Source organism: Hemitrygon akajei, unplaced genomic scaffold, assembly GCF_048418815.1.
Source record: "Hemitrygon akajei unplaced genomic scaffold, sHemAka1.3 Scf000038, whole genome shotgun sequence".
Taxonomy (NCBI): Eukaryota; Metazoa; Chordata; class Chondrichthyes; order Myliobatiformes; family Dasyatidae; genus Hemitrygon; species Hemitrygon akajei.
In genome coordinates this window covers 1,917,920-1,943,798 of record NW_027331924.1, presented here as the reverse complement: position 1 = coordinate 1,943,798, position 25,879 = coordinate 1,917,920, and the positions used below count along the sequence as shown (strand labels likewise).

The following is a 25,879-nucleotide window of genomic DNA, read 5'->3' as shown; positions in this document are numbered from 1 at the left end:
TATTAGATTCCTACTTCTCCAACTCTTTACCTCTTCCACCTGTCCCCTCCCAGCTTCTCACTTCATCACCCTCCCCCACTTCCCCCCTCACGTTGTCCCACCTGTCAGCTGGTTCTCATCCCCAACCTTTTTATTCTGGCTTCTGTCCCGTTCCTTCTCAGTCCTGATGAAGGGTCTCATCCCGAAACACCGACTGTTTATTTCCCCTGAATAGATGCTGCCTGATTCACTGAGTTCCTCCGGCATTTTGTGTGATAATCGGGTTTGATCACCTGTTTCTTTTCATGCATCTTTGTTTCTATTTCCTTCACTCTCTGACTTCCAGGATCAGCTAAAATCTTCCTTAGACTCTCTCACAAAAAAGAAATCAGACTTCCAGGAAAAGGAGCAGCAACAGAAAGAGAAGATTTCTGGAGTTCGGGTGAGGCTTCATGAGCGGAATTTCTGATATTACTGTCGAATTTTGCTCCATTTAATGCAGAATAGCAGAGTATCGCAGCTCCAGTGACCTGGGTTCGATCCTGACCTCTGCTGCTGTCTGTGTGGAGTTTGCATGCTCTCCCTGTGGTCATGACAGTTTCAGACACATTCCAAGGACATGCTGGATGAATGGTTAATTACAATTAACCCTGTAAAGGTGGGGAGGGTGTGTGTGAATCAGATGGGAGTTTATGGGTCAATAAGTGAGAATAGGTTTCAGGAAAACGTGAGGGAATGGTGTTGACGGGAATGCACTCAGAAGTAGCATGGACTCCAATAGACCGAACTTAACGACAAAAGGAAACAGAGCACAGCAATGCAGTATATTAATCTTCACCTTTCATTCGACAGGAACAGTCACACAGCGTTCAGACCCACATCACATCCCAGTTTGCTGAACTGCGCCAGATTATCACTGAGAAAGAGCAGAGCTTACTCAGGGATCTCAGGGAAGAAGAGAAGAGGATTCTCAACTCAATGGAGAAAAATCTTCGGGAGATTCAAGAGAATATAAGGTTTATTCAGGAGGAAATCTCGAAGTTAAAGGAACAGATGGATCAAAAAGACAGTGTGATGTTTCTCAAGGTGAGGGATTATATTTCAATTTGTTTCTGTCAAAGGGCACTAAATGAACAGTGGTATATTTGAAATAAACACAGCACAGCGGCCAATTCTAACAAATCAATTGCCGCTGCTGGCGACCTCACACAAGTTGTTATATTTGCATGATGTGCCCTCCCATCACTCCAATAATGACATTTCAAAATGTCCAAGATACGCTTTCAGTCCTTCATTAGCAAAATACAATCTTGAAGCGATGAAACTTCAGGGTAATTCATTGTAAAGTAAGCTGCAACACAGCGGTCAAGAACAGAATGACATCCGCCCGTCCCCAGCTCAAAACTGTGCAGAACAAAGTATGAATACGTAACTTATTCCCTTCACCTTTACCACATACCCACTCACGTTACTGGTTATTGTAATAAACACCTAACACAGAATACAATGCAGACAGAAAACAGACGTGTTGCTCCTACACACAGCATTTACAAATGTCAGTAAACTGTTTCTCACCTGTCAATTGATGCATCTATTCAGGGTTGTTGTTGTCCCAAAACTGGACTTCCACAACTTCTGTACATCCCAGGATAGAATGCAAATTTCTCTGAAATTATTTACTCTGATCGTAACACAGAGCTGCTGACTGTGTCCTTAATTCTGCATTAAATATCCCCTAAAACTCTCATTAACTCCCGGTTCCAGTCACTGGCTGTGAGTGTGTCTGGTGCGGTTGGTGTGAGGGTCTCTTTGTCAATCAGTGAGAACAAAGAATTTGACCCACACATCAGACTTATCTTCTATATCCGGTTTCCGCCAGATTAGGGAAACTATTACTGTCTCTTTACTTTTACAGATAACATTCAAATGAACGTTCAATCGTTCAAAACATAACCAGGCCATTCGGCCCATTTTCTCCTCTCAATTTCCCTGCTTCACAATCCTCCACCCACCTACTCACCACACCCAGCAACAGTGCCCCGAACTCCCTGGTCCCTCACGTGTTTATCCAGCCTCCCCATTACATTCAATCTCTGCTGTTCCATTTCAGCCACTCCTGTGGCAGCGAGTTCCACACCCTCGTCACTAAATTTCTTGTGGAATTTGTTAAAATCCATCTGGAATTACATCTCCCCACAAGTCTCCCCATAAATAGAGGTACTTCCTCCACCTGCACACAATCACATACATCACTGATCTTAAATTCCTCCATCCTATCAGCCTGACGTCATATCCAGATGATAATGCACAGCCTGTCCTGTCTTCCCTGTAAGTTTCATCCTCTCAGTAATGGTCTGACATTCAGAAACTTTCCTTGTAAGTTACCCTGTGGTTCTGTATTGTCCGTGTGTGTGAGTGACTGCGGGAGTGGGAATTTTCAACACCTGGTAATGATTTGGAAGAAATTCAGGATATGGACAGTAAGTCCAAGTCTAATCGGATTTGTGTTTTATTTATTTCAGGAGGAAGCTCGTCAGAACAGAAGGTAGGACAGGCTCTTTTCTGAAACCCTGAATGGATTTGTAAAATAGTTCAGAATAGCAATTTATAACCAGCAGTTTAATATTTACAGGATTAATGACGATGTCCAGGAATTGTCAGTGACAGATGAGGCCTTACCGGTTGAAAAATTCGATCACCTCTATTTGTTGAACACAGTGCTGAGAGAAACACTTGATGCTATTAATCGAGGTAAAACTTACAAAGATTCATTTCCCCTTGTTTATGAAGCTCAATTTAGTTCCAATTTGAGGCAAAGATTGTCTGTAATACTGGGCTGAAGGGGAAGTGAAGTTTATTTCACATCAACCCCACCAACTGGGAGGCATCACTGTCACATGGGCAGCTGGAGATGTCAGACCCCTGGACACACCAGCACAGGGTCACAATACAACCAATACACGGGACTGGCAGATGAACCACTGTGTTCCAATCGCAGACACACTGCACTAACACGCCAGGACATGAGTTAGGATCTACCAGAGGAACTGGGAATTAAATACTGACGTTAATATTATAAGGAATAAAAGCAGGTATCAGTGTGGTGACCGGGATTGTCAGGAAAATACACAAGAGAGGGGAGTGGTTGTGATCCGGGACTGAATCGCCAGGGGAAGAGACAGGAGAATCTATTGATGTGAACGGGACACCCGAATGGTATGTTGCCTCCTGGGTGCCAGGGTCAGGGATGCCTCGAATCGTGTCCGCAGCATTTTAGAGAAGGAGGGAAAAGAGCCAGATATCTTGGTAAATTTTGGGACAATGACATTGGAAGTAAAAGAAAAGGGGTCCTGAAAATAGAATTTGGAGAGCTTGGTAAAAAGCTCAGAAGCAGCACCCCCAGGGTTGTAATTTCTGGATTGCTGCCTGTGCCACGTGCTGGTGAGGGTAGAAACAGGATAATTTAACAGATAAACATGGCTGAGAAGATGGTGCTGGGGACAGGGATTCAGGTTCTTGGACCATTGGGATCTGTTCTGGTGGAGGAATGACCTGCTCAAAAGGGACCCGAGGGAGAACAATATTCTCACAGAGAGGTTTGATAGAGCTGTTGGGGAGGGTCTGAACTAATTTGGTGGGGGGGGGGGTGCTCGGGAACTGGAGTGAAGGGATAGGACTGATGGTAAAATGCAATGATAGCGTGCAGTCAGACTGTCAGATAGGGTGGACAGATGCGAGGAGAAAATTGCAGCCAGCAGGGTGAGTATCAGTGCATTAGGGATGCAGAATTAAAAAGGGTAGCAGATACAGTACACAAAGTGTTATATCTCAATGCATGGAGTATGAGAAATAAGGTGGATGATCTTGTTGCACTATTACCGATTGTCAGGTATGATGTTGTGGCCATCACGGAATCGTGGCTGAAGGATGGTTGTAGTTGGGAGCTGAATGTTCAAGGTTTCACAATGTATCGGAGGTATAGGAAGGTCGGGTGAGGGGGTAGCGTGGCTCTGTTGGTAAATCAGCAGCAAGATGCGACATAGGATTGGAAGATGTTGAATCTTGTGGGTTGAGGTAAGGAACTGCAAAAGTAAAAATGACACTGACAGCAGTCATATACAGGCCTCCCAACAGTCAGTGGGTTGAGGCCCACAGATTACAGCTGGAAATAGAAAAGGCTGATGAAAAGGACAATGTTATGATAATCATGGGAGATTTCAACATGCAGGGCAATTGGGAAAATCAGGTTGGTAAAGGATCTCAAGAGAGTGAGTTTGTCGAATGCAATGTGATGGCTTTCTAGAGCAGTTTGTCGTTGAGCCTACTCGGGGAACAGCTCAACTGGATTGGGTGTTATGTATTAAACCAGAGGTGAGTAGTTAAAAGAAACCTTAGGAGGCAGTGCTCACAACATGACTGAGTTCAACTTGAAATCTGATAAGGAGAAAGTGAAGTCTGACATTGTAGTATTTCAGAGAAGTAAAAGAAATTACAGTTGTCTGAGAGAGGAGTTGGCCAAAGCAAATTGGAAGGAGATGCTGGCAGGGATCAGAGCAGAGCAGAAATGGTGTCAGTTTCTGGGAAAATGAGGAAGGTGAAGGATAGATGTATTCCAAAAATAAATAAATACTAAAATGGCAAAATAGTAAAACCGTGGCTGACAAGGGAAGACAAGTTAATGCAAAGGCAAAAGAGAGGGCATACAACTAAACAAAAATTAGTAGGAAGACAAAGGATTGGGAAGCTTTTAAATATCTACAGAGAGAAACTAAAAGGATGATTGGGCGGGAAAAAATAAACAAGAAATTGATTTGAATTGAATTGACTTTATTACTTACATCCTTCATATACATGAGGATTAAAAATCTTTACGTTACGTCTCCATGTAAATGTGCAATGTGCAATTTATAGTAATTTATGATGAATTATATGTATAACATGCTGGTCAATATAACATAGAAATACAGTTGTGTCAGCATGAGTTAATCAGTCTGATGTCCTGGTTGAAGAAGCTGTCCCGGAGCCTGTTGCTCCTGGCTTTTATGCTGCGGTACCGTATCCCGGATGGTAGCAACTGGTACTGTTTGTGGTTGGGGTGACTCTGGTCTCCAAAGATCCTTCAGGCCCTTTTTACACACCTGTCTTTGTAAAACAAGTTAGCAAACAATATGAAATTGTTTTTCAAGTACTGTAAAAAAAATAAAACAGAGATGAGAGTGGATATAGGACGCTAGAAAATGAGGCCGGATATATAATAACGCGGGATAAAGAGATGGCAGCTAAACCAAATATTTTGCACCAGTCTTCACTATGGAAGACACTCGCACTGTGCCCGGTGTTGAAGGGTTCGAGGAAAGAGAAGTGAGTGCAGTTACTGTTACAAAGGAGAAGGTGGAGGACACTCGCACTGTGCCCGGTGTTGAAGAGTGCGAGGGAAGAGCAGTGAGTGCAGTTACTGTTACAAAGGAGAAGGTGGAGGACACTCGCACTGTGCCCGGTGTTGAAGAGTGCGAGGGAAGAGAAGTGAGTGCAGTTACTGTTACAAAGGAGAAGGTGGAGGACACTCGCACTGTGCCCGGTGTTGAAGAGTGCGAGGGAAGAGAAGTGAGTGCAGTTACTGTTACAAAGGAGAAGGTGGAGGACACTCGCACTGTGCCCGGTGTTGAAGAGTGCGAGGGAAGAGAAGTGAGTGCAGTTACTGTTACAAAGGAGAAGGTGGAGGACACTCGCACTGTGCCCGGTGATGAATGGTGCGAGGGAAGAGAAGTGAGTGCAGTTACTGTTACAAAGGAGAAGGTGGAGGACACTCGCACTGTGCCCGGTGTTGAAGGGTCCGAGGGAAGAGAAGTGAGTGCAGTTACTGTTACAAAGGAGAAGGTGGAAGACACTCGCACTGTGCCCGGTGTTGAAGAGTGCGAGGAAAGAGAAGTGAGTGCAGTTACTGTTACAAAGGAGAAGGTGGAGGACACTCGCACTGTGCCCGGTGTTGAAGAGTCCGAGGAAAGAGAAGTGAGTGCAGTTACTGTTACAAAGGAGAAGGTGGAGGACACTCGCACTGTGCCCGGTGTTGAAGAGTGCGAGGGAAGAGAAGTGAGTGCAGTTACTGTTACAAAGGAGAAGGTGGAGGACACTCGCACTGTGCCCGGTGTTGAAGAGTGCGAGGGAAGAGAAGTGAGTGCAGTTACTGTTACAAAGGAGAAGGTGGAGGACACTAGCAGTGTGCCCGGTGTTGAAGAGTGCGAGGGAAGAGAAGTGAGTGCAGTTACTGTTACAAAGGAGAAGGTGGAGGACACTCGCACTGTGCCCGGTGTTGAAGAGTGTGAGGAAAGAGAAGTGAGTGCAGTTACTGTTACAAAGGAGAAGGTGGAAGACACTCGCACTGTGCCCGGTGATGAAGAGTGCGAGGGAAGAGAAGTGAGTGCAGTTACTGTTACAAAGGAGAAGGTGGAGGACACTCGCACTGTGCCCGGTGTTGAAGAGTGCGAGGGAAGAGAAGTGAGTGCAGTTACTGTTACAAAGGAGAAGGTGGAAGACACTCGCACTGTGCCCGGTGTTGAAGAGTGCGAGGGAAGAGAAGTGAGTGCAGTTACTGTTACAAGGGAGAAGGTGGAGGACACTCGCACTGTGCCCGGTGTTGAAGGGTGCGAGGGAAGAGAAGTGAGTGCAGTTACTGTTACAAGGGAGAAGGTGGAGGACACTAGCAGTGTGCCCGGTGTTGAAGAGTGCGAGGGAAGAGAAGTGAGTGCAGTTACTGTTACAAGGGAGAAGGTGGAGGACACTCGCACTGTGCCCGGTGTTGAAGGGTTCGAGGGAAGAGAAGTGAGTGCAGTTACTGTTACAAAGGAGAAGGTGGAGGACACTCGCACTGTGCCCGGTGTTGAAGAGTGCGAGGGAAGAGAAGTGAGTGCAGTTACTGTTACAAAGGAGAAGGTGGAGGACACTCGCACTGTGCCCGGTGTTGAAGAGTGCGAGGGAAGAGAAGTGAGTGCAGTTACTGTTACAAAGGAGAAGGTGGAGGACACTCGCACTGTGCCCGGTGATGAAGAGTGCGAGGGAAGAGAAGTGAGTGCAGTTACTGTTACAAAGGAGAAGGTGGAGGACACTCGCACTGTGCCCGGTGATGAAGAGTGCGAGGGAAGAGAAGTGAGTGCAGTTACTGTTACAAAGGAGAAGGTGGAGGACACTCGCACTGTGCCCGGTGTTGAAGAGTGCGAGGGAAGAGAAGTGAGTGCAGTTACTGTTACAAAGGAGAAGGTGGAGGACACTCGCACTGTGCCCGGTGTTGAAGAGTGCGAGGAAAGAGAAGTGAGTGCAGTTACTGTTACAAAGGAGAAGGTGGAGGACACTCGCACTGTGCCCGGTGTTGAAGAGTGCGAGGGAAGAGAAGTGAGTGCAGTTACTGTTACAAAGGAGAAGGTGGAGGACACTCGCACTGTGCCCGGTGTTGAAGAGTGCGAGGGAAGAGAAGTGAGTGCAGTTACTGTTACAAAGGAGAAGGTGGAGGACACTCGCACTGTGCCCGGTGTTGAAGAGTGCGAGGGAAGAGAAGTGAGTGCAGTTACTGTTACAAAGGAGAAGGTGGAGGACACTCGCACTGTGCCCGGTGTTGAAGAGTGCGAGGGAAGAGAAGTGAGTGCAGTTACTGTTACAAAGGAGAAGGTGGAAGACACGAGCACTGTGCCCGGTGTTGAAGAGTGCGAGGGAAGAGAAGTGAGTGCAGTTACTGTTACAAAGGAGAAGGTGGAGGACACTCGCACTGTGCCCGGTGTTGAATGGTGCGAGGGAAGAGAAGTGAGTGCAGTTACTGTTACAAAGGAGAAGGTGGAGGACACTCGCACTGTGCCCGGTGTTGAAGAGTGCGAGGGAAGAGAAGTGAGTGCAGTTACTGTTACAAGGGAGAAGGTGGAGGACACTCGCACTGTGCCCGGTGTTGAAGAGTGCGAGGGAAGAGAAGTGAGTGCAGTTACTGTTACAAAGGAGAAGGTGGAGGACACTCGCACTGTGCCCGGTGTTGAAGAGTGCGAGGGAAGAGAAGTGAGTGCAGTTACTGTTACAAAGGAGAAGGTGGAAGACACTCGCACTGTGCCTGGTGTTGAATGGTGCGAGGGAAGAGAAGTGAGTGCAGTTACTGTTACAAAGGAGAAGGTGGAGGACACTCGCACTGTGCCCGGTGTTGAATGGTGCGAGGGAAGAGAAGTGAGTGCAGTTACTGTTACAAAGGAGAAGGTGGAAGACACTCGCACTGTGCCTGGTGTTGAATGGTGCGAGGGAAGAGAAGTGAGTGCAGTTACTGTTACAAAGGAGAAGGTGGAGGACACTCGCACTGTGCCCGGTGTTGAAGAGTGCGAGGGAAGAGAAGTGAGTGCAGTTACTGTTACAAGGGAGAAGGTGGAAGACACTCGCACTGTGCCCGGTGTTGAAGAGTGCGAGGGAAGAGAAGTGAGTGCAGTTACTGTTACAAAGGAGAAGGTGGAGGACACTCGCACTGTGCCCGGTGTTGAATGGTGCGAGGGAAGAGAAGTGAGTGCAGTTACTGTTACAAGGGAGAAGGTGGAGGACACTCGCACTGTGCCCGGTGTTGAAGAGTGCGAGGGAAGAGAAGTGAGTGCAGTTACTGTTACAAAGGAGAAGGTGGAAGACACTCGCACTGTGCCCGGTGTTGAAGAGTGCGAGGGAAGAGAAGTGAGTGCAGTTACTGTTACAAAGGAGAAGGTGGAGGACACTCGCACTGTGCCCGGTGTTGAAGAGTGCGAGGGAAGAGAAGTGAGTGCAGTTACTGTTACAAAGGAGAAGGTGGAGGACACTCGCACTGTGCCCGGTGTTGAAGAGTGCGAGGGAAGAGAAGTGAGTGCAGTTACTGTTACAAAGGAGAAGGTGGAGGACACTCGCACTGTGCCCGGTGTTGAAGAGTGCGAGGGAAGAGAAGTGAGTGCAGTTACTGTTACAAAGGAGAAGGTGGAGGACACTCGCACTGTGCCCGGTGTTGAAGAGTGCGAGGGAAGAGAAGTGAGTGCAGTTTCTGTTACAAAGGAGAAGGTGGAGGACACTCGCACTGTGCCCGGTGTTGAAGAGTGCGAGGGAAGAGAAGTGAGTGCAGTTACTGTTACAAAGGAGAAGGTGGAGGACACTTGCACTGTGCCCGGTGTTGAAGAGTGCGAGGAAAGAGAAGTGAGTGCAGTTACTGTTACAAGGGAGAAGGTGGAGGACACTCGCACTGTGCCCGGTGTTGAAGAGTGCGAGGGAAGAGAAGTGAGTGCAGTTACTGTTACAAAGGAGAAGGTGGAGGACACTTGCACTGTGCCCGGTGTTGAAGAGTGCGAGGAAAGAGAAGTGAGTGCAGTTACTGTTACAAAGGAGAAGGTGGAGGACACTCGCACTGTGCCCGGTGTTGAAGAGTGCGAGGGAAGAGAAGTGAGTGCAGTTACTGTTACAAAGGAGAAGGTGGAGGACACTCGCACTGTGCCCGGTGTTGAATGGTGCGAGGAAAGAGAAGTGAGTGCAGTTACTGTTACAAAGGAGAAGGTGGAGGACACTCGCACTGTGCCCGGTGTTGAAGAGTGCGAGGGAAGAGAAGTGAGTGCAGTTACTGTTACAAAGGAGAAGGTGGAGGACACTCGCACTGTGCCCGGTGTTGAAGGGTTCGAGGGAAGAGAGGTGAGTGCAGTTACTGTTACAAAGGAGAAGGTGGAGGACACTCGCACTGTGCCCGGTGTTGAAGAGTGCGAGGGAAGAGAAGTGAGTGCAGTTACTGTTACAAAGGAGAAGGTGGAGGACACTCGCACTGTGCCCGGTGTTGAAGGGTTCGAGGGAAGAGAAGTGAGTGCAGTTACTGTTACAAAGGAGAAGGTGGAGGACACTCGCACTGTGCCCGGTGTTGAATGGTGCGAGGAAAGAGAAGTGAGTGCAGTTACTGTTACAAAGGAGAAGGTGGAGGACACTCGCACTGTGCCCGGTGTTGAAGAGTGCGAGGGAAGAGAAGTGAGTGCAGTTACTGTTACAAAGGAGAAGGTGGAGGACATTCGCACTGTGCCCGGTGATGAAGAGTGCGAGGTAAGAGAAGTGAGTGCAGTTACTGTTACAAAGGAGAAGGTGGAGGACACTCGCACTGTGCCCGGTGTTGAAGGGTGCGAGGGAAGAGAAGTGAGTGCAGTTACTGTTACAAAGGAGAAGGTGGAAGACACTCGCACTGTGCCCGGTGTTGAAGGGTGCGAGGGAAGAGAAGTGAGTGCAGTTACTGTTACAAAGGAGAAGGTGGAGGACACTCGCACTGTGCCCGGTGTTGAAGGGTGCGAGGGAAGAGAAGTGAGTGCAGTTACTGTTACAAAGGAGAAGGTGGAAGACACTCGCACTGTGCCCGGTGTTGAAGAGTGCGAGGGAAGAGAAGTGAGTGCAGTTACTGTTACAAAGGCGAAGGTGGAGGACACTCGCACTGTGCCCGGTGTTGAAGGGTGCGAGGGAAGAGAAGTGAGTGCAGTTACTGTTACAAGGGAGAAGGTGGAGGACACTCGCACTGTGCCCGGTGTTGAATGGTGCGAGGGAAGAGAAGTGAGTGCAGTTACTGTTACAAGGGAGAAGGTGGAGGACACTCGCACTGTGCCCGGTGTTGAATGGTGCGAGGGAAGAGAAGTGAGTGCAGTTACTGTTACAAAGGAGAAGGTGGAGGACACTCGCACTGTGCCCGGTGTTGAAGAGTGCGAGGGAAGAGAAGTGAGTGCAGTTACTGTTACAAAGGAGAAGGTGGAGGACACTCGCACTGTGCCCGGTGTTGAAGGGTGCGAGGGAAGAGAAGTGAGTGCAGTTACTGTTACAAAGGAGAAGGTGGAGGACACTCGCACTGTGCCCGGTGTTGAAGAGTGCGAGGGAAGAGAAGTGAGTGCAGTTACTGTTACAAAGGAGAAGGTGGAGGACACTCGCACTGTGCCCGGTGTTGAAGAGTGCGAGGGAAGAGAAGTGAGTGCAGTTTCTGTTACAAAGGAGAAGGTGGAGGACACTCGCACTGTGCCCGGTGTTGAAGGGTTCGAGGGAAGAGAAGTGAGTGCAGTTACTGTTACAAAGGAGAAGGTGCTCAGTGGCTGGAGTTTATGCGAGAAGTGAGGAAGGTGCAAGACAGATATATTCCAAAAAAGAAGAAATTTTCGAATGGAAAAAGGATGCGACCGTGGCTGACAAGAGAAGTCAAAGCCAAAGTAAAAGCAAAGGAGAGGGCATTCAAGGAAGCAAAAATTAGTGGGAAGACAGAGGATTGGGAAGTTTTTAAAAGCTTACAAAAGGAAACTAAGAAGGCCATTAAGAGGGAAAAGATGAACTATAAAAGGAAGCTAGCAAATAACATCAAAGAAGATACTAAAAGCTTTTTCAAGTATATAAAGAGTAAAAAACAGGTGAGAGTGGATATAGGACAGATAGAAAATGATGCTGGAGAAATTGTAATGGGAGATAAGGAGATGGCTGAGGAACTGAATGAGTATTCGCATCAGTCCTCACTGAGGAAGATATCAGCAGTATACCAGAAACACAAGGGTGTCAGGGAAGAGAAGTGTGCGCAGTCACAATTACGACAGAGAAAGTTCTCAGGAAGCTGAATAGTCTAGGGGTAGATAAATCTCCAGGTCCAGATGGAATGCAACCTTGTGTTTTGAAGGAGGTAGCTGTGGAGATCGCGGAGCAATGATCTTTCAAAAGTCAATAGATTCTGGCATGGTTCTGGAGGAGTGGAAGATTGCAAATGCCACTCTGGTATTTAAGAAGGGGGCAAGGAAGCAAAAAGTGAATTATAGACCTGTTAGCTTGAGAAATGGTTGGGAAGTTTCTGGAGTCAATTGTCAAGGATGAGGTTACCGAGTACCTGGAGGCATATGACAAGTTAGGCCAAACTCAGCATGGTTTCCTTAAAGGAAAATCCTGCCTGACAAACCCATTGAAATTTCTTGAGGAGATTACAAGTAGGCTAGACAAGGGAGATGCAGTGGATGTTGTGTATTTGGATTTTCAGAAGGCCTTTGACAAGGTGCCGCACATGAGGCTGCTAAACAAGATAAGAGCCCATGGAATTACGGGAAAGTTACATATGTGGATAGAGGGTTGGCTGATTGGCAGGAAACAGAGAGTGGGAATAAAGGGATCCCATTCTGGTTGGCAGCCAGTTACCAGTGGTGTTCCACAGGGGTCCATGTTGGGGCCGCATCTTTTTACGTTGTATATCAACGATTTGGATGATGGAATAGATGGCTTTGTAGCTAAGTTTGCTGATGATACAAAGATAAGTGGAGGGGACGGTAGTGCTGAGGAAACAGAGAGTTTGCAGAGAGACTTGGATAGATTATGAGAATGGTCAAAGAAGTGGCAAATGAAATACAATGTTGAAAAGTGTATGGTCATGCACGTTGGTAGAAGAAATAAATCAGCAGACTATTATTTAAATGTAGAGAGAATTCAAAGTTCTGAGATGCAATGGGACTTGGGAGTACTCGTGCAGGATACCCTTAAGGTTAACCTCCAGGTTGAGTTGGTGGTGAAGAAGGTGAATGCAATGCTGACATTAATTTCTAGAGGAATATAGTATAGGAGCAGGGATGTGATGTTGAGGCTCTATAAGGAACTGGTAAGACCTCTCTTGGAATACTGTGTGCAGTTTTGGACTCCTTCTTTAAGAAAGGATGTTCTGACATTGGAGAGGGTTCAGAGAAGACTCGCTAGAATGATTCCGGGAATGAGAGGGTTAACATATGAGGAACATTTGACCGCTCTTGGACTGTACTCCGTGGAGTTTAGAAGAATGACGGGGAACCTCACAGAAACATTTCGAGAGTGGTTTTGGCAAAGTTGTTTCCTATGGTGGGGGAGTCTAGTACGAGAGAGCATGATTTAAAGATTGAAGGGAGCCCATTCAGAATGGAGATGCGAAGAATTTTTTTTAGCCAGAGGGTGGTGAATCTGTGAATTTCTTGCGGCAGTGGAGGCCAGGTCATTGGGTGTATTTAAAGCAGAGATTGATCGGTATATGAGTAGCCAGGGCATCAAAGGTCATGGTGAAAAGGTGGGGGGTGGGACTAAATGGGAGAATGGATCAGCTCATGATTAAATGGTGGAGCTGATTCGAAGGGCCGAATGGCCGGCTTCTGCTGCTTTGTCTTATGGTCTTATTTGAATGCACCAGTATATGGAATAAGGATCTTGTAGCACAGGTAGAGTTTGGCAGGTACAAACTTAGGCAGGTACGACTTTGGTCGAAGGAATAAAAGCATAGACAATTCTGTAAACAGGGTGAAATTCAAAAATCTGAGTTGCAAAGGGACATGGGTGTCGTTGTGCAGGATTCCCTGAAGGTTAACTTGCAGTTTGTGTCAGTGATAAGTTTGGCAAACTCAATGTGTGCTTTCATTTCGAGAGGATTAGAGTACAAGAGCAAGGATGTAATTCTGAGGTTTTAATAAGGCATTGGTCAGACCACACTTGGAGTATTGTGAGCAGTTTTGGGTCCCTTCTATTAGAAAACATGTGCTGGCATTGGAGGGGGTCCAGAAGATTCACAAGAATAATTCCAGGAATGAAAGAGTTAACATATGAGGAGTGTTTGATGGTTCTGGGCCTGTACTCACGCGAATTTAGAAGAATGGCTGATTTATTATCCCTCTCAACCCTATTCTCCTGCCTCCTTCCCATAACTTTTGAGACTCTGACTAATCAAGAAGTTTACTTATTAACTTCTGCTTTAAAAATCAAACGAGAGAAAATCTGCAGATGCTGGTAATCCAAGCTACACAGGTCCTGATGAAGGGTCTCACCAGATCTTTCTGACTCCTGTCTGGAGAGAGTTGATGTTGGGAGGATGTGGGTGGGTCGAGAACGGTAAGCACAGGCTCCGACTATAGGGATGTCCATTTAGGACAGAGATGACGAGGAATTCCTTTATCCACAGGATAGTGAATCTGCCACAGGCAACTGTGGATGCCAAATAATTGAGTATATTTAAAGCAGAGTAACACACACAAATTGTTGGGGGAACAGCAGGCCGGGAAGTTTCTATGGAAAAGAATAAACAGTCCACGGTTTAGACTGAAACACTTCATCAGGACCTGTGTTGCTTAAGGGTTCCTGCAAATTCATCCCCTGTACTAATGAGGGGCTGTGAGGGATGGGGATCTGGGAAAGGGGACAAAGCCATCCTCATCTCCCATCTTTGCCCCCTCCAGCTTCACATTACGTCTACACACATAGTTCACCCGCAGGCTTTGCACCCCTCCCCCTCCCGGTTCAATCTGCCATTCATCTCTCCCCTACTGGTTCCCATTATCACCTCCTTTACTGTCTCAAACCATCACACTCCCCCACTTCACACTCACAAATGAATGTGAACATTGAATGACGAGCCTGTTCCTGTGCTGTACTGCTCTATGTTCTCTGTTCCCAGTTGCGGAGAATGAGAGGAGATCTCATGGAATCACAAAATTCTTTCAGGGGTCAACAGGCAGGAGTGAGGGAGGATGTTTCCCCTGTCCAGCGGAAAACCCTTGTGGAGACATCTGCTTTTGTCGAATCAAAGGTTCGTGTCGGCCACCCGACCGCGCCGAGGCCCAGCGGCCTTTCCCTCTGTCCCGGGGCTCCGCTGTCCGAGTCTCCCCCGATCCCCGGGGCCGGGCGGCCCGAGTCTTCCCCCCGATCCCCGGGGCCGCGCCGCCCGAGTCTCCCCCCGATCCCCGGGGCCGCGCTGCCCGAGTCTTCCCCCCCCCCCCCGATCCCCGGGGCCGCGCTGCCCGAGTCTCCCCCCCGATCCCCGGGACCGCGCTGCCCGAGTCTCCCCCCCCGATCCACGGGGCCGTGCTGCCCGAGTCTCCCCCCGATCCCCGGGACCGCGCTGTCTGACCCTCCCCCCGATCCCCTGGGGCCGCGCTGCCCGAGTCTCCCCCCGATCCCCGGGGCCGCGCTGCCCGAGTCTCCCCCCGATCCCCGGGGCCGCGCTGCCCGAGTCTCCCCCCGCTCCCCGATCCCCGGGGCCGCGCTGCCCGAGTCTCCCACCCCCGATCCCCAGGGCCGCGCTGCCCGAGTCTCCCCCCGATCCCCAGGGCCGCGCTGCCCGAGTCTCCCCCCGATCCCCGGGGCCGCGCTGTCCGAGTCTCCCCCCGATCCCCGGGGCCGCGCTGTCCGAGTCTCCCCCCCGATCCCCGGGGCCGCGCTGCCCGAGTCTCCCCCCGATCCCCGGGGCCGCGCTGCCCGATTCTCCCCCCCGATCCCGGGGGCCGCGCTGCCCGAGTCTCCCCCCCATCCCCGGGGCCGCGCTGCCCGAGTCTCCCCCCGATCCCCGGGGCCGCGCCGCCCGAGTCTCCCCCCGATCCCGGGGGCCGCGCTGCCCGAGTCTCCCCCCGATCCCCGGGGCCGCGCTGCCCGAGTGTCCCCCCGATCCCAGGGGCCGCGCTGTCCGAGTCTCCCCCCCGATCCCCGGGGCCGCGCTGCCCGAGTCTCCCCCCGATCCCCGGGGCCGCGCTGCCCGAGACTCCCCCCCCCCCCCCCCGATCCCCGGGGCCGCGCTGTCCGAGTCTCCCCCCCGATCCCCGGGGCCGCGCTGCCCGAGTCTCCCCCCGATCCCCGGGGCCGCGCTGCCCGAGACTCCCCCCCCCCCCCGATCCCCGGGGCCGCGCTGTCCGAGTCTCCCCCCAATCCCCGGGTCCGCGCTGTCCGAGTCTCCCCCCCGATCCCTGGGGCCGCGCTGTCCGAGTCTCCCCCCAATCCCCGGGTCCGCGCTGTCCGAGTCTCCCCCCGATCCCCGGGGCCGCGCTGCCCGAGTCTCCCCCCGATCCCCGGGGCCGCGCTGCCCGATTCTCCCCCCGATCCCCGGGGCTGCGCTGCCCGATTCTCCCCCCGATCCCAGGGGCCGCGCTGTCCGAGTCTCCCCCCGATCCCCGGGTCCGCGCTGCCCGAGTCTCCCCCCGATCCCCGGGGCCGCGCTGCCCGAGTCTCCCCCCCGTTCCCCGGGGCCGCACTGTCCGAGTCTCCCCCCCGATCCCCGGGGCCGCGCTGTCCGAGTCTCCCCCCCGATCCCCGGGGCCGCGCTGTCCGAGTCTCCCCCCCCGATCCCCGGGGCCGCGTTGCCCGAGTCTCCCCCCCCCGATCCCCGGGGCCGCGTTGCCCGAGTCTCCCCCCGATCTCCGGGGCCGCGCTGCCCGAGTCTCCCCCCGATCCCCGGGGACTCTCTAATTCTCTGCTTCTCCCCCCGATCCCCGGGACCCGCGCTGCCCGAGTCTCCCCCCGATCTCCGGGGCCGCGCTGCCCGAGTCTCCCCCCGATCCCCGGGGACTCTCTAATTCTCTGCTTCTCCCCCCGATCCCCGGGGCCGCGCTGTCCGAGTCTCCCCCCCCCCGATCCCCGGGGCCGTGTTGCCCGAGTCTCCCCCCGATCTCCGGGGCCGCGCTGCCCGAGTCTCCCCCCGATCCCCGGGGACTCTCTAATTCTCTGCTTCTCCCCCCGATCCCCGGGACCGCGCTGCCCGAGTCTCCCCCCGATCCCCGGGGCCGCGCTGCCCGAGTCTCTCCCCCCGATCCCCGGGGCCGCGCTGCCCGAGTCTTCCCCCGATCTCCGGGGCCGCGCTGCCCGAGTCTCCCCCCGATCCCCGGGGCCGCGCTGCCCGAGTCTCCCCCCGATCCCCGGGGACTCTCTAATTCTCTGCTTCTCCCCCCAGTCTCTGTCACCCTGGATGTGGAAACGGCGGGTCCGTATCTCGAGGTGTCTGAGGATCGGAAGAGTGTGAGATGTACCGGGACCCGGAGGAATCTCCCTGACACCGGGAAGAGATTCACATTCTGGGATTGTGTGCTGGGATCGGAGGGATTCACATCGGGGAGACATTACTGGGAGGTGGAGGTGACGGGGAATCGGAGCTGGTGTCTGGGAGTCGCCGCAGAGTCTGTGGAGAGGAAGGGACCGGTCAGTCTGAGACCGGAGACCGGATTCTGGGTCATCGGGCGGCATTATGACGTGTTATATCGGGATTATGACGTGTTCAGTCTCCCCTCCCCCGAGTCCCGTCTCGCTGCCGGTCCCATCCCCGGGAGGGTGGGAGTTTATCTCAGTTACGAGTCCGGGACAGTTTCATTTTACAACGCGGAGACCAAGTCCCATCTCCACACCTTCACTGGGAATAAATTCACGGGGAAACTTTATCCTTTCTTCTGGCCTCGGTATGTAAACCAGTGGCTGAGAATCTGCTCCGGTTCCGCTCCGGGTCTGTAAACGGGTCGGGTCCCGGGACCGGCGTCAGGAGTAAAGTCCCTGTAAATATAAATGTGCGGAGAGTGCAGCTAAATACGTGGCTAAGGAGATGGTGCAGGAGGGAGGGCTTCATGTTTCAGGACAATTGGACTTTGTTCCCGGGAAGGTGGGGCCTGTTCCGACGGGACGGTTTGCCCCTGAACTGGAGGGGGACCAACATCCTTGCGGGTAGATTTGCCAGTGCAGCTCGGGGGGGGGGGGGGGGGGGGATTAAAAAGATTTGCAGAGGGAGGGGAACCTGAGTGTTAGAGCAGATAGTGAGGTGGAGGAGGATAAAGGTCATGCGAGAACTGCATGTATAGACAGAAATCAAAGGTTTGTACATTAGGTTGTAAATTAATTTTCAGAGCTTTAGAAATTGTAGAAAATAAAGATTTCCAAAAAGATTTTGATGAAGAACATGACCAGAACATATGTGAAAAAGTGGCTACTTCAGTTTTACACCTATCGCAATAATTGTCTATGTTAGGAAATATTTTGGATAGTCTCTCCTTTGTTAAATAGTAACAGTGAACAATTTTAAATTGAATTAAACACTGATTGGCACATATCAAAGAAGAATTGACCATCTTCATTAACAAAGGTCATATTAAGTTCTCTCTCCCAAACTTGTTTAATCTTTAGTGATTAAGGGGATCTGTTTTTTTTGCAGATTTATTTATTTTTATTTTCATTTATTTTGTGATGGTCGATTGATGACATTTGAAGAGTTAATTAGCAAATATTCTCTCTCTCATACACACTTACTGCAATATCTTCAGGTTAGACATTTTTACAAAAATAATTATCTCAGTTTCCATATATGCAAGAATCTGATTTGTTGGATAATATTTTGAATATGAATCCTTCAGTAAGAGAATTTGTAATTCTCATTGGTAGAATTTATAATTTATTTTTAATACATTATTACAAAAAGATAACCTCCCACCTAAGGTTTATACATGATAGAAATATTCGTTGTTTCAGACGTGATAGAGGGGGAGAGATGAAAGGGGGAGGAGTGGCATTACTAGTCAGGGAAAATATCACAGCTGTGCGTAGACAGGACAGCCCGGAGGGCTTGACTACAGAGGCCATATGGGTGGAGCTGAGGAACGGGAAAGGTGTGACAACACTAATAGGGGTGTATTATAGACCGCCCAATAGTCAGAGAGAATTGGAGGAGCAAATCTGTATAAAGATAGTAGACCTACTTTCATACCCTTCCTCTTAACTAACGTTTCTTTTTCGGTCCCTTGCTTTCAGCCCTTTTTTTTTGATAGTCGGCATTATTATTTTCTGTTTTTAAATGTATTTACAGTTTTGGGGGTTTGAATGTCCTGATTTATGGACTGGAGATGTGGTTGGACTGGATTTTTTTTGTTGTTGCGGGGCTTGGGGAGGATACTAATTTTACATGTCTTCAATTTGGGTGCTTTCTCAATTATCTTTTTTGTATTGCATTATTATTGTATGTTTATTTTAGCACTGTATTAATTTTCTTCATTTTGATTTGGGTTTTTTTTCTATCTGTAGCGATGTAGAAAATGCATTAAAAAACTAATAAAAAAATAGTAGACCGATGTAAGAAATGTCGTGGTTTCTCGTGCCCCACAAATGACCAAGAGACGCAGAAGATTCTTCAAGAAGGGTTAAACTTTATTTGCAAATCAAACCTGAGACGGTCATTGAGCTAGTCGCTGATTGCCCACCGATCCCCGGACACAGCATTTTTTATAGCAATGTCCTGGTCCAGTTGCATTAGCATATGTAATTGGTCTATAGTTGCGTATCACACGTACATCCTGCCACTATTGTTTCTACCCATTGACTTAATCATGTTCTAATCTACATCTCTTGGCTACCTCTCATTAACACACCATTGTCTTCTACATTCCTAGGATTTCATTCTCCTACTAAATTGGGTACATGCATAGCAAATAGCAATTTTCAAAACTGACTACATAGTTTTGGTTACACAGCAAAATGTATACTTTTATACTCCAATATATCCCCCCTTTGTGACCCAGAGGGTCTCACACAGAGAAAAGACTAAGAGTCTGCGCACAAAAGCCCCAATAAACTCAGGCACTTATTCCCAAATCTCGGGTTAAACTATAATTTACTGAGCCAAGACCTCAAAGTATTCTCTCCCTGTTACCCTGGGCCGCTGAGCCAAAAACCTGTCCCTCTGTACCTGAGACAGGGAAAAAGACTCAGAAGCCCTTACAATCTACTCCCACACTGTCGTTTTGCTCCTGTTCATCCTTCAGGTGTTGTAGGCTGTAACGATACATTTTCGGTGTTTCTTTCTCCACTGAGCTTGCTTCAGTAATTGCCACGAGCATCGGAAATTGTTTGGTTGCAGCACGCACTACAAGAGATTTGAGACAAGGAAGAAAACAGCACAGCACAAACGCACAGTTCAACAATATAATACTGACCGTTATTGCTATTTTAGTCAGCCATGCTCCCCATCCTCCGAGTCTACTTTCCAACCAATCAAAGAACTGATGTCCGAACCCTGCATTCTGTTTGACCTCCGTCCGCAGATTCTTTAACTTATTCATTGCTCTGGTGAAAGACCCTTCTGGGCTAGTATTGTTCAGTATGAAAGTGCAGCATTGTTCTCCAAACATTACACACACACCCTTTTTCTGCCAAAAGCCAATCCAGTACCTGTCTGTTTTGCCACGCCACCCTGCTAGTTGCATCTAGCTGTTGCCTTAAGGCCTCCAGTGCATCATCGGTGTAGTTGATGAACCTCTGTTGATTGTAGTATATATAGTTTATCCATTCAACATTTTTGCTTACCCCTATCACAGGTATGATAGCTTCCTAGTGAGCATCTCATGCGGTGTCAGGCATGTCACTCGATTAGTTTGCATGCGTTAACTCATCAATGCTAACGGTAAAGCATCGACCCAATTACGTTTAGTGTCTGCACAAATTTTGTTTAGTTTGGCTTTCAGGGTTCCATTAATTCTCTCTACCATGCCCTGCGACTGAGGGTGGTATACACATCCAAATCTTTGCTTTATCCTCAGCGCCTGAAGTACCAGTTTGACCACTTTCTGGATAAAAGCTGGACCATTGTCTGAGCTAACTTCTGTAGGTATTCCAAACCCTGGGATCACTTCATTTGTCAGGAATTTTACCACTGTCTTTGCTCCTTGATCTCTTGAAGGTACCGCCTCCACCCATCTGCTAAATCGATCAATTATTACCAGCATGTATCTTTTCCCTCTCACTGTCTTCATCATGTCTACGTAATCGATCACTAAATGTTTAAATGGTCCTTTAGGTACAGGAATGTGACCTATTGGGGTTGTAATTCCCTTCCGAACATTATTCTGTGCGCATACCTCGCACTGTGACAAGACAAAGTCCACTGAAGCCTGTAAATAAGGTGACCAAAAACCATCCTTCTTTATTTTCTTTATCACTTCCCCCCTTGCACAATGGTCCATCCCATGCGCTTCTGAAATCAGAATCGTCAGTAGAGGGGTGGGCGCTACCAACAAACCGTCTTCCGTGCTCCACAAGCCTTCTGGGTTTTGCTTGGCCCCCCCTTTTTCTCCACATTGTCTGTTCTGCCAAAGTTGCCTTACCTTGTATTTCAATTAGGTCCTCAACGTCAGGTTCTGGAGTTAGGCTTACCTGGGGGGCAATGACAGCTGACGTACATCCAGACGCTTTTCTAGCTGCCTCGTCCGCAGCTTGATTTTCCCTTTGTTATTACATCATTTCCCTTTTTATGTGCCTGGCATTTTACTATAGCCAATGCTTTAGGTTTCATTATGGCTTTTATTAAGTCTAGAATTTGCTGACAATGTTGTATGGGATCTCCGCTACTTTTTTTAAAACCTCTCTGCTTCCACACTGCCCCGAACAAATGGCATACTCCATGAGCATATGCCGAATCAGTATAGATGTCTACTTTCTCACCTTCCATCATTTCACATGCAGCTGTCAGAGCTTTGATTTCTGCGAATTGGGCGCAACACGGTTGGGGACAGGACTCCATCATAATAATCTCATAGCTCGACTGATCCTGCTGCACCACTGAGAATCCTGCGTGATTTCCATCATAGTCCCTATAACAAGAGCCATCTACGAACAGAACCTTTTTATCTATATCCTCTAGTGGTTCTGACCGTAAATCTGCTCTCAATTTGGCAAATGCCATCGTCTTCCCTACACAATCATGGGGTTCTCCTTCATAGTCTAAAGGGACAAAATCGGCTATATTACTGGTAGTGCATCTCTGTATAGTTATGTCAGGAAACGTCAATAACATCTGATACGCTGCTACCCTGGCTGGCGTCAGCACAAATTTCCCTCTTTTCAGCAATTCTGCTACTTTGTGGTGTGTGTACAGAGTTACAGGATAGCCCAGGGTTACCGATGATGCCTTTTCATATGCATAGTACAGTGCCGCCAATCCCTGATAACAGGGTGGGTACCCCTGAGCCACCTCATCTACTCTCGTACTGTAGTATGCTATCGACTGCTTTGCTTTTCCTGTGCCTGTCTCCTGTGTTAGAACCGCTGTGACATAACCCTCCTGTCGGTTGGATACATACAAATGAAAAACCTTCTCGTAGTCCGGCAAAGCCAATGCTGGTGCTGACTGCAATTCCTGCTTAATAGTATTGAAAGCTATCTCCGCCTCTCCATTCCACTGTAAGCCGTTCTTCAAATTTGTATGTCCTGCTTCTTTCATTATCTTTCTCAAAGGTGCCACAATCTCAGCATATTCTCCTATCCAATCTGAGCCAGTCCTCTACCACATCATTTACCGCTCGCAAATCATGCACCAAACTCCACTTAGATTTATCTGCTTTTAAGACCGGCAGCAACGGGGTATTGCATGGACTGTGTGTTCTTTCAAGCACTCCTATTTTAAGCAACCCCTGCACTGTCGATGCTATTCCCTCTTCTGCTTCTGGTCTTAGAGGGTATTGTGGTCTCCTGGGTGGAATTGCTCCCCTTTTCAGCTTTATTTCCACCGGACTAGCTGTTTTTATTTTCCCTACGTCCGTGTCATGCTGTGACCACAGAATAGACGGTAATTCATTTAACCTTTTATCTTTCTGCTGGCCTCTTTCCTTTCCCAGCAAGGGCATGTGTGGTTGGGGAGTTATTTCGACCTCTCTCACTGTCCCTACCATATCTACACTTACCATTATTTTAATACAATTGTTGTCTTCTGATATCCACACCTCTGGCGTGATTTTCCTCCACACTGTTACGGTTTCAGTACTCTTAACTAAAGGTCCTAGTTCTTTAGACTGATATCCCTTATTTACCAACGACGTTACGTGGGGCGCAGCCTCCGGTATCCTGTACCATTTTTCTAAAAAGGTGTCCCACTTAACTTGTAAAGCTGCCCCTTGCTTTCCAATTATCACAGCCTCCCCTTCCAGGTGCTGCTGGGTACATGCCTCCAGGTGCCATTTCTCCTCTAACTCCCTGTTCTGAGTCTCGTCAAAAATCACTGTACAATGTAGCTCAGATTTGGGCATTACAGCCCTGGGTAACATAACCTGCACGCCCTTTTTCCATTTTTCCCAGGCTTCCTGAATCTGATCTGCGATGTCTCCTATCCAAAAGACATTAGCCTTCTTGTCTTCTCGCACTATCAATTGAGCCCCTGCTCTTTCCACACTCAGCGCATTTCTGGTGCATTCTAATTTTAATTCCAATTTCAATAAGGCATCTCTGCCTAACAAATTAATCGGAGTTCCTTTAAATACTAGCACCGGCAAAACAATTTCTTTATTTCCCATTCTCAGCCGTGCACTGTGTCAACTGTGTTTTCCCCGAGAACCCTACCGTCTTAATAAACTTTCCTGACATGGGAAGGTGAAGGGAATACTGTGGCTGTACACAAGTGTGCGTGGCTCCAGTATCTATCATCATTGGTGTCAGTTGCCCTTCTAACATAACCTGAACAATGAGTTCCTCATCTGCCTTCCTTGTTATCACTGGGTAATGTCCCTTCCCACTCAAGTTCTCGGGGCACCCCTAATACTTCGCATAGGGGTTCACAGGTCCGCTTGGGCCTGTGGGGGCTGGTCCTTGGCTAAACTTTAGTTCCCTTCTTATCGGTTCCTGCTGTTATGTGACAGGCCATAGTGCAAACGGACAATCTCTTCTCTTGTGACCTGGCTGATTACATTCCCAGCACAATCTCTCTACCTCTCTTTCCCCCTGTTTCCTCACTGGTCCCCTTTGCCCATAGCTCCTCTGTCCCCCTCCTTGGGGCTTCCAGTCCTGTCTGGGCTGTTTGAATTTAGTCTGTTCCTGATAGGGCATTTGTGGGAATGCTCCCCCAAAGACAATTATTGGCATGGGGTTTTCCAGCCCTTGTCTTACAGTATGATCGGTCCCTCCATATAGCAGTGCTTTGTCCAGTTCGAAGGCTGTACTCGAACCGATGGTTGCTGGCAGCATCTTTTTGTTTTTCTCTTTTTCCTTTTTGAGTTCTTCGAGCTGCATTTGTATTAACTTTCTTTGCACCTCTTCCTGCTGCTCAGCCAACCTTCGTTCGTCTTTCCGGTATTTTTCAACCGCATGGACTACATGGTCACTAAATTCTTGTGGGGTCATTGACGTCAGCCCAACCACTTCCTCCAGTTTGGATTTTACTTGTGGAAGCATTGCATCCAAAATGCTATGTCGGAACAGTGAGGTCATAAATAAGCCATTCTCCACCTCTTGCTCAGTCTCCAGTCTCCACCTTTTCAACTGGTTTTCTACGTAGGCTGCCGGGTTTTCAGTGTCTCCCAGTGGATCCCCTTTTAAGGCTTTGGGGTCCACTTTGGGTGGATAAATCTGAGGGCCTGCCATACCCTCTGCCTCACTCTGTCAAACCCATCTCCATCAGTTCTTGGGTCGTTCGAGTTTACTTTGCCAGCCATTTCCATTAGTTCGTTAAATTTGGAGGTTCCCATCAACCTTATCAACAGTGCCTTCAAATCTCCCATAGCCAATAATCGTCCCGCTGTTTCTTCTTCAAAGGCTCTAATCCATTTCCCTGCTCCTTCATGTAGATTGGGCAGAGGGTTTTTCAGCCCTTCTAGGTCCTGGGATCCCCAAGGGATATACTGCACTTGTCCTGATCTTTTAACTAACAATGGCATCATTCTTCCTCCTTCTTCCCACCTGCCCTGGCTCTCCTCCTCACCTGACTCCCCATCTGTCTCAGGGTATGTCTTTACTGCCTCCCACTCAAATGTCTCCGGGGTCCTGCTCTTCCCTCGGTCTCCCTGTGGAGTCCTTCCTTTGTGTCCTGATTCAATACTTGGTTGGCCCCTGGAGTATTTTTTGCATCTCTTCTGGCAATCCCCCCTCAGTAACTTATCTAGCTCTCTCTCTACTTCCGCAAGTCGCTCCCCTACCGCCTCCTTCTGCTCTTCTAGGCTTCTGCCTCCTACCTCCTCTCCACAAATTCTCGTATCCTCTCTCTTTCCACTTAACTCTTGCTCCTCCAATGAGTCACCTTCTCTTTCTTTCTGTCCGTGTCTGTACACCTGTGGCAGGGACTCCTCATGATCCTTACTCGTGCTTGTTTCCCTTCTCTCTTGTGTTTCTCCAAGACTCTCATCTCCTATCTTTTTCCACCTCTTCTTGAATGCCTCATCTCTTCCTGCCCTGATGAGCCACTTTCTTCTCTAATCTGTTTATTTCTATAGTATAACCGATACTCCTCATACTCCTTTTCCTCTCTTAAGTATTTCATCCGTTCAATCACTTCTTCCATTTCTCTCTGTACCTGTTCCACCTTTATCCTTTATGCCTGTATCTCCTTCCATTTCGCCGCTTTTTCCTTCTCGTATTGTTTTTTCTCCTCTTCATTATCCCAAACCTGTACTTCTCCCTGCATGTTTACTGTTCCCGTCAGCAGGGGGCACTGCTTAGGGGTTCCTTCCTCATTATAGGGAGGGGGTTTCTCTGTTTCTTTCGCATCCGGGTACGGAGCCGAAGCCAGCTTCTCACCGTACTTTTCTCTCTCTCTAACAGGCTGTTTCTCCAGCACCTTAGTGTCTTCCTCGCTTGTAATCAATATTGTACCTGTCCTCCTCAGCCTTTCTCCCTCCGTTCTGAATAGTTTTAGCACTTCCATTTCTCGTTTTCTTTTTTGCCCTCTTTTCTTAGATTTATCCCTTGGTTTGTAATTTTTAATTAGTCTCTCCATTTCTTCGCACAAACTTATATCAAACGTTCCTTCTCTTGGCCACTTTGTGACCAGGTTTTTGGTTCTTTTTTCCCATTTTTCTGAAGTTTTTGTGATCTCACATTTATCTATCGGGAATTTTTTGCTCAGAATCTCTACTGCCGTTCCTTTACCTGTCATGTTATTCTCTCTTTTAAGGTATTTCAGAGATTCACAGTTCGTTTACTGGATAATATTTACTCTAATTCTATGCCTAGTCTATCGTCTATCTACCAGCGCTTTAAAGTATATATTGGACTGTCCTTGTTTCCTATTCTGTTCTGCCCGTGCAGACCTCTATTCAGAGCGGTATCCACAGAATTTTCTCTTTGCACCTCGTCTATTCAGACCCTTATCTCTTAAGGCGGTATCCACGAGGATTTTCTACTCTAATTCTATTCTACTTTCCCTGCCCGATCAGCCCTTCGTTTCATACGA

The 25,879-nt window shown here is 48.8% G+C and overlaps 1 protein-coding gene across 1 annotated transcript in view; it reads left to right on the top strand.

Annotated features, from left to right (window-relative positions):
• Positions 1-849: 849 nt before the first annotated feature.
• The window catches only part of LOC140720244 (E3 ubiquitin-protein ligase TRIM39-like), a 420,075-nt gene continuing 395,045 nt past the window's right edge, over positions 850-25,879 (top strand). Inside the window, exons 1-4 of the mRNA XM_073035121.1 lie at positions 850-1,065; positions 2,502-2,524; positions 2,612-2,730; positions 14,390-14,521. Of these exons, the coding sequence (XP_072891222.1) occupies positions 958-1,065; positions 2,502-2,524; positions 2,612-2,730; positions 14,390-14,521 (382 nt within the window). The 5' untranslated portion in view covers positions 850-957. The remainder of the gene's footprint in view (positions 1,066-2,501; positions 2,525-2,611; positions 2,731-14,389; positions 14,522-25,879) is intronic.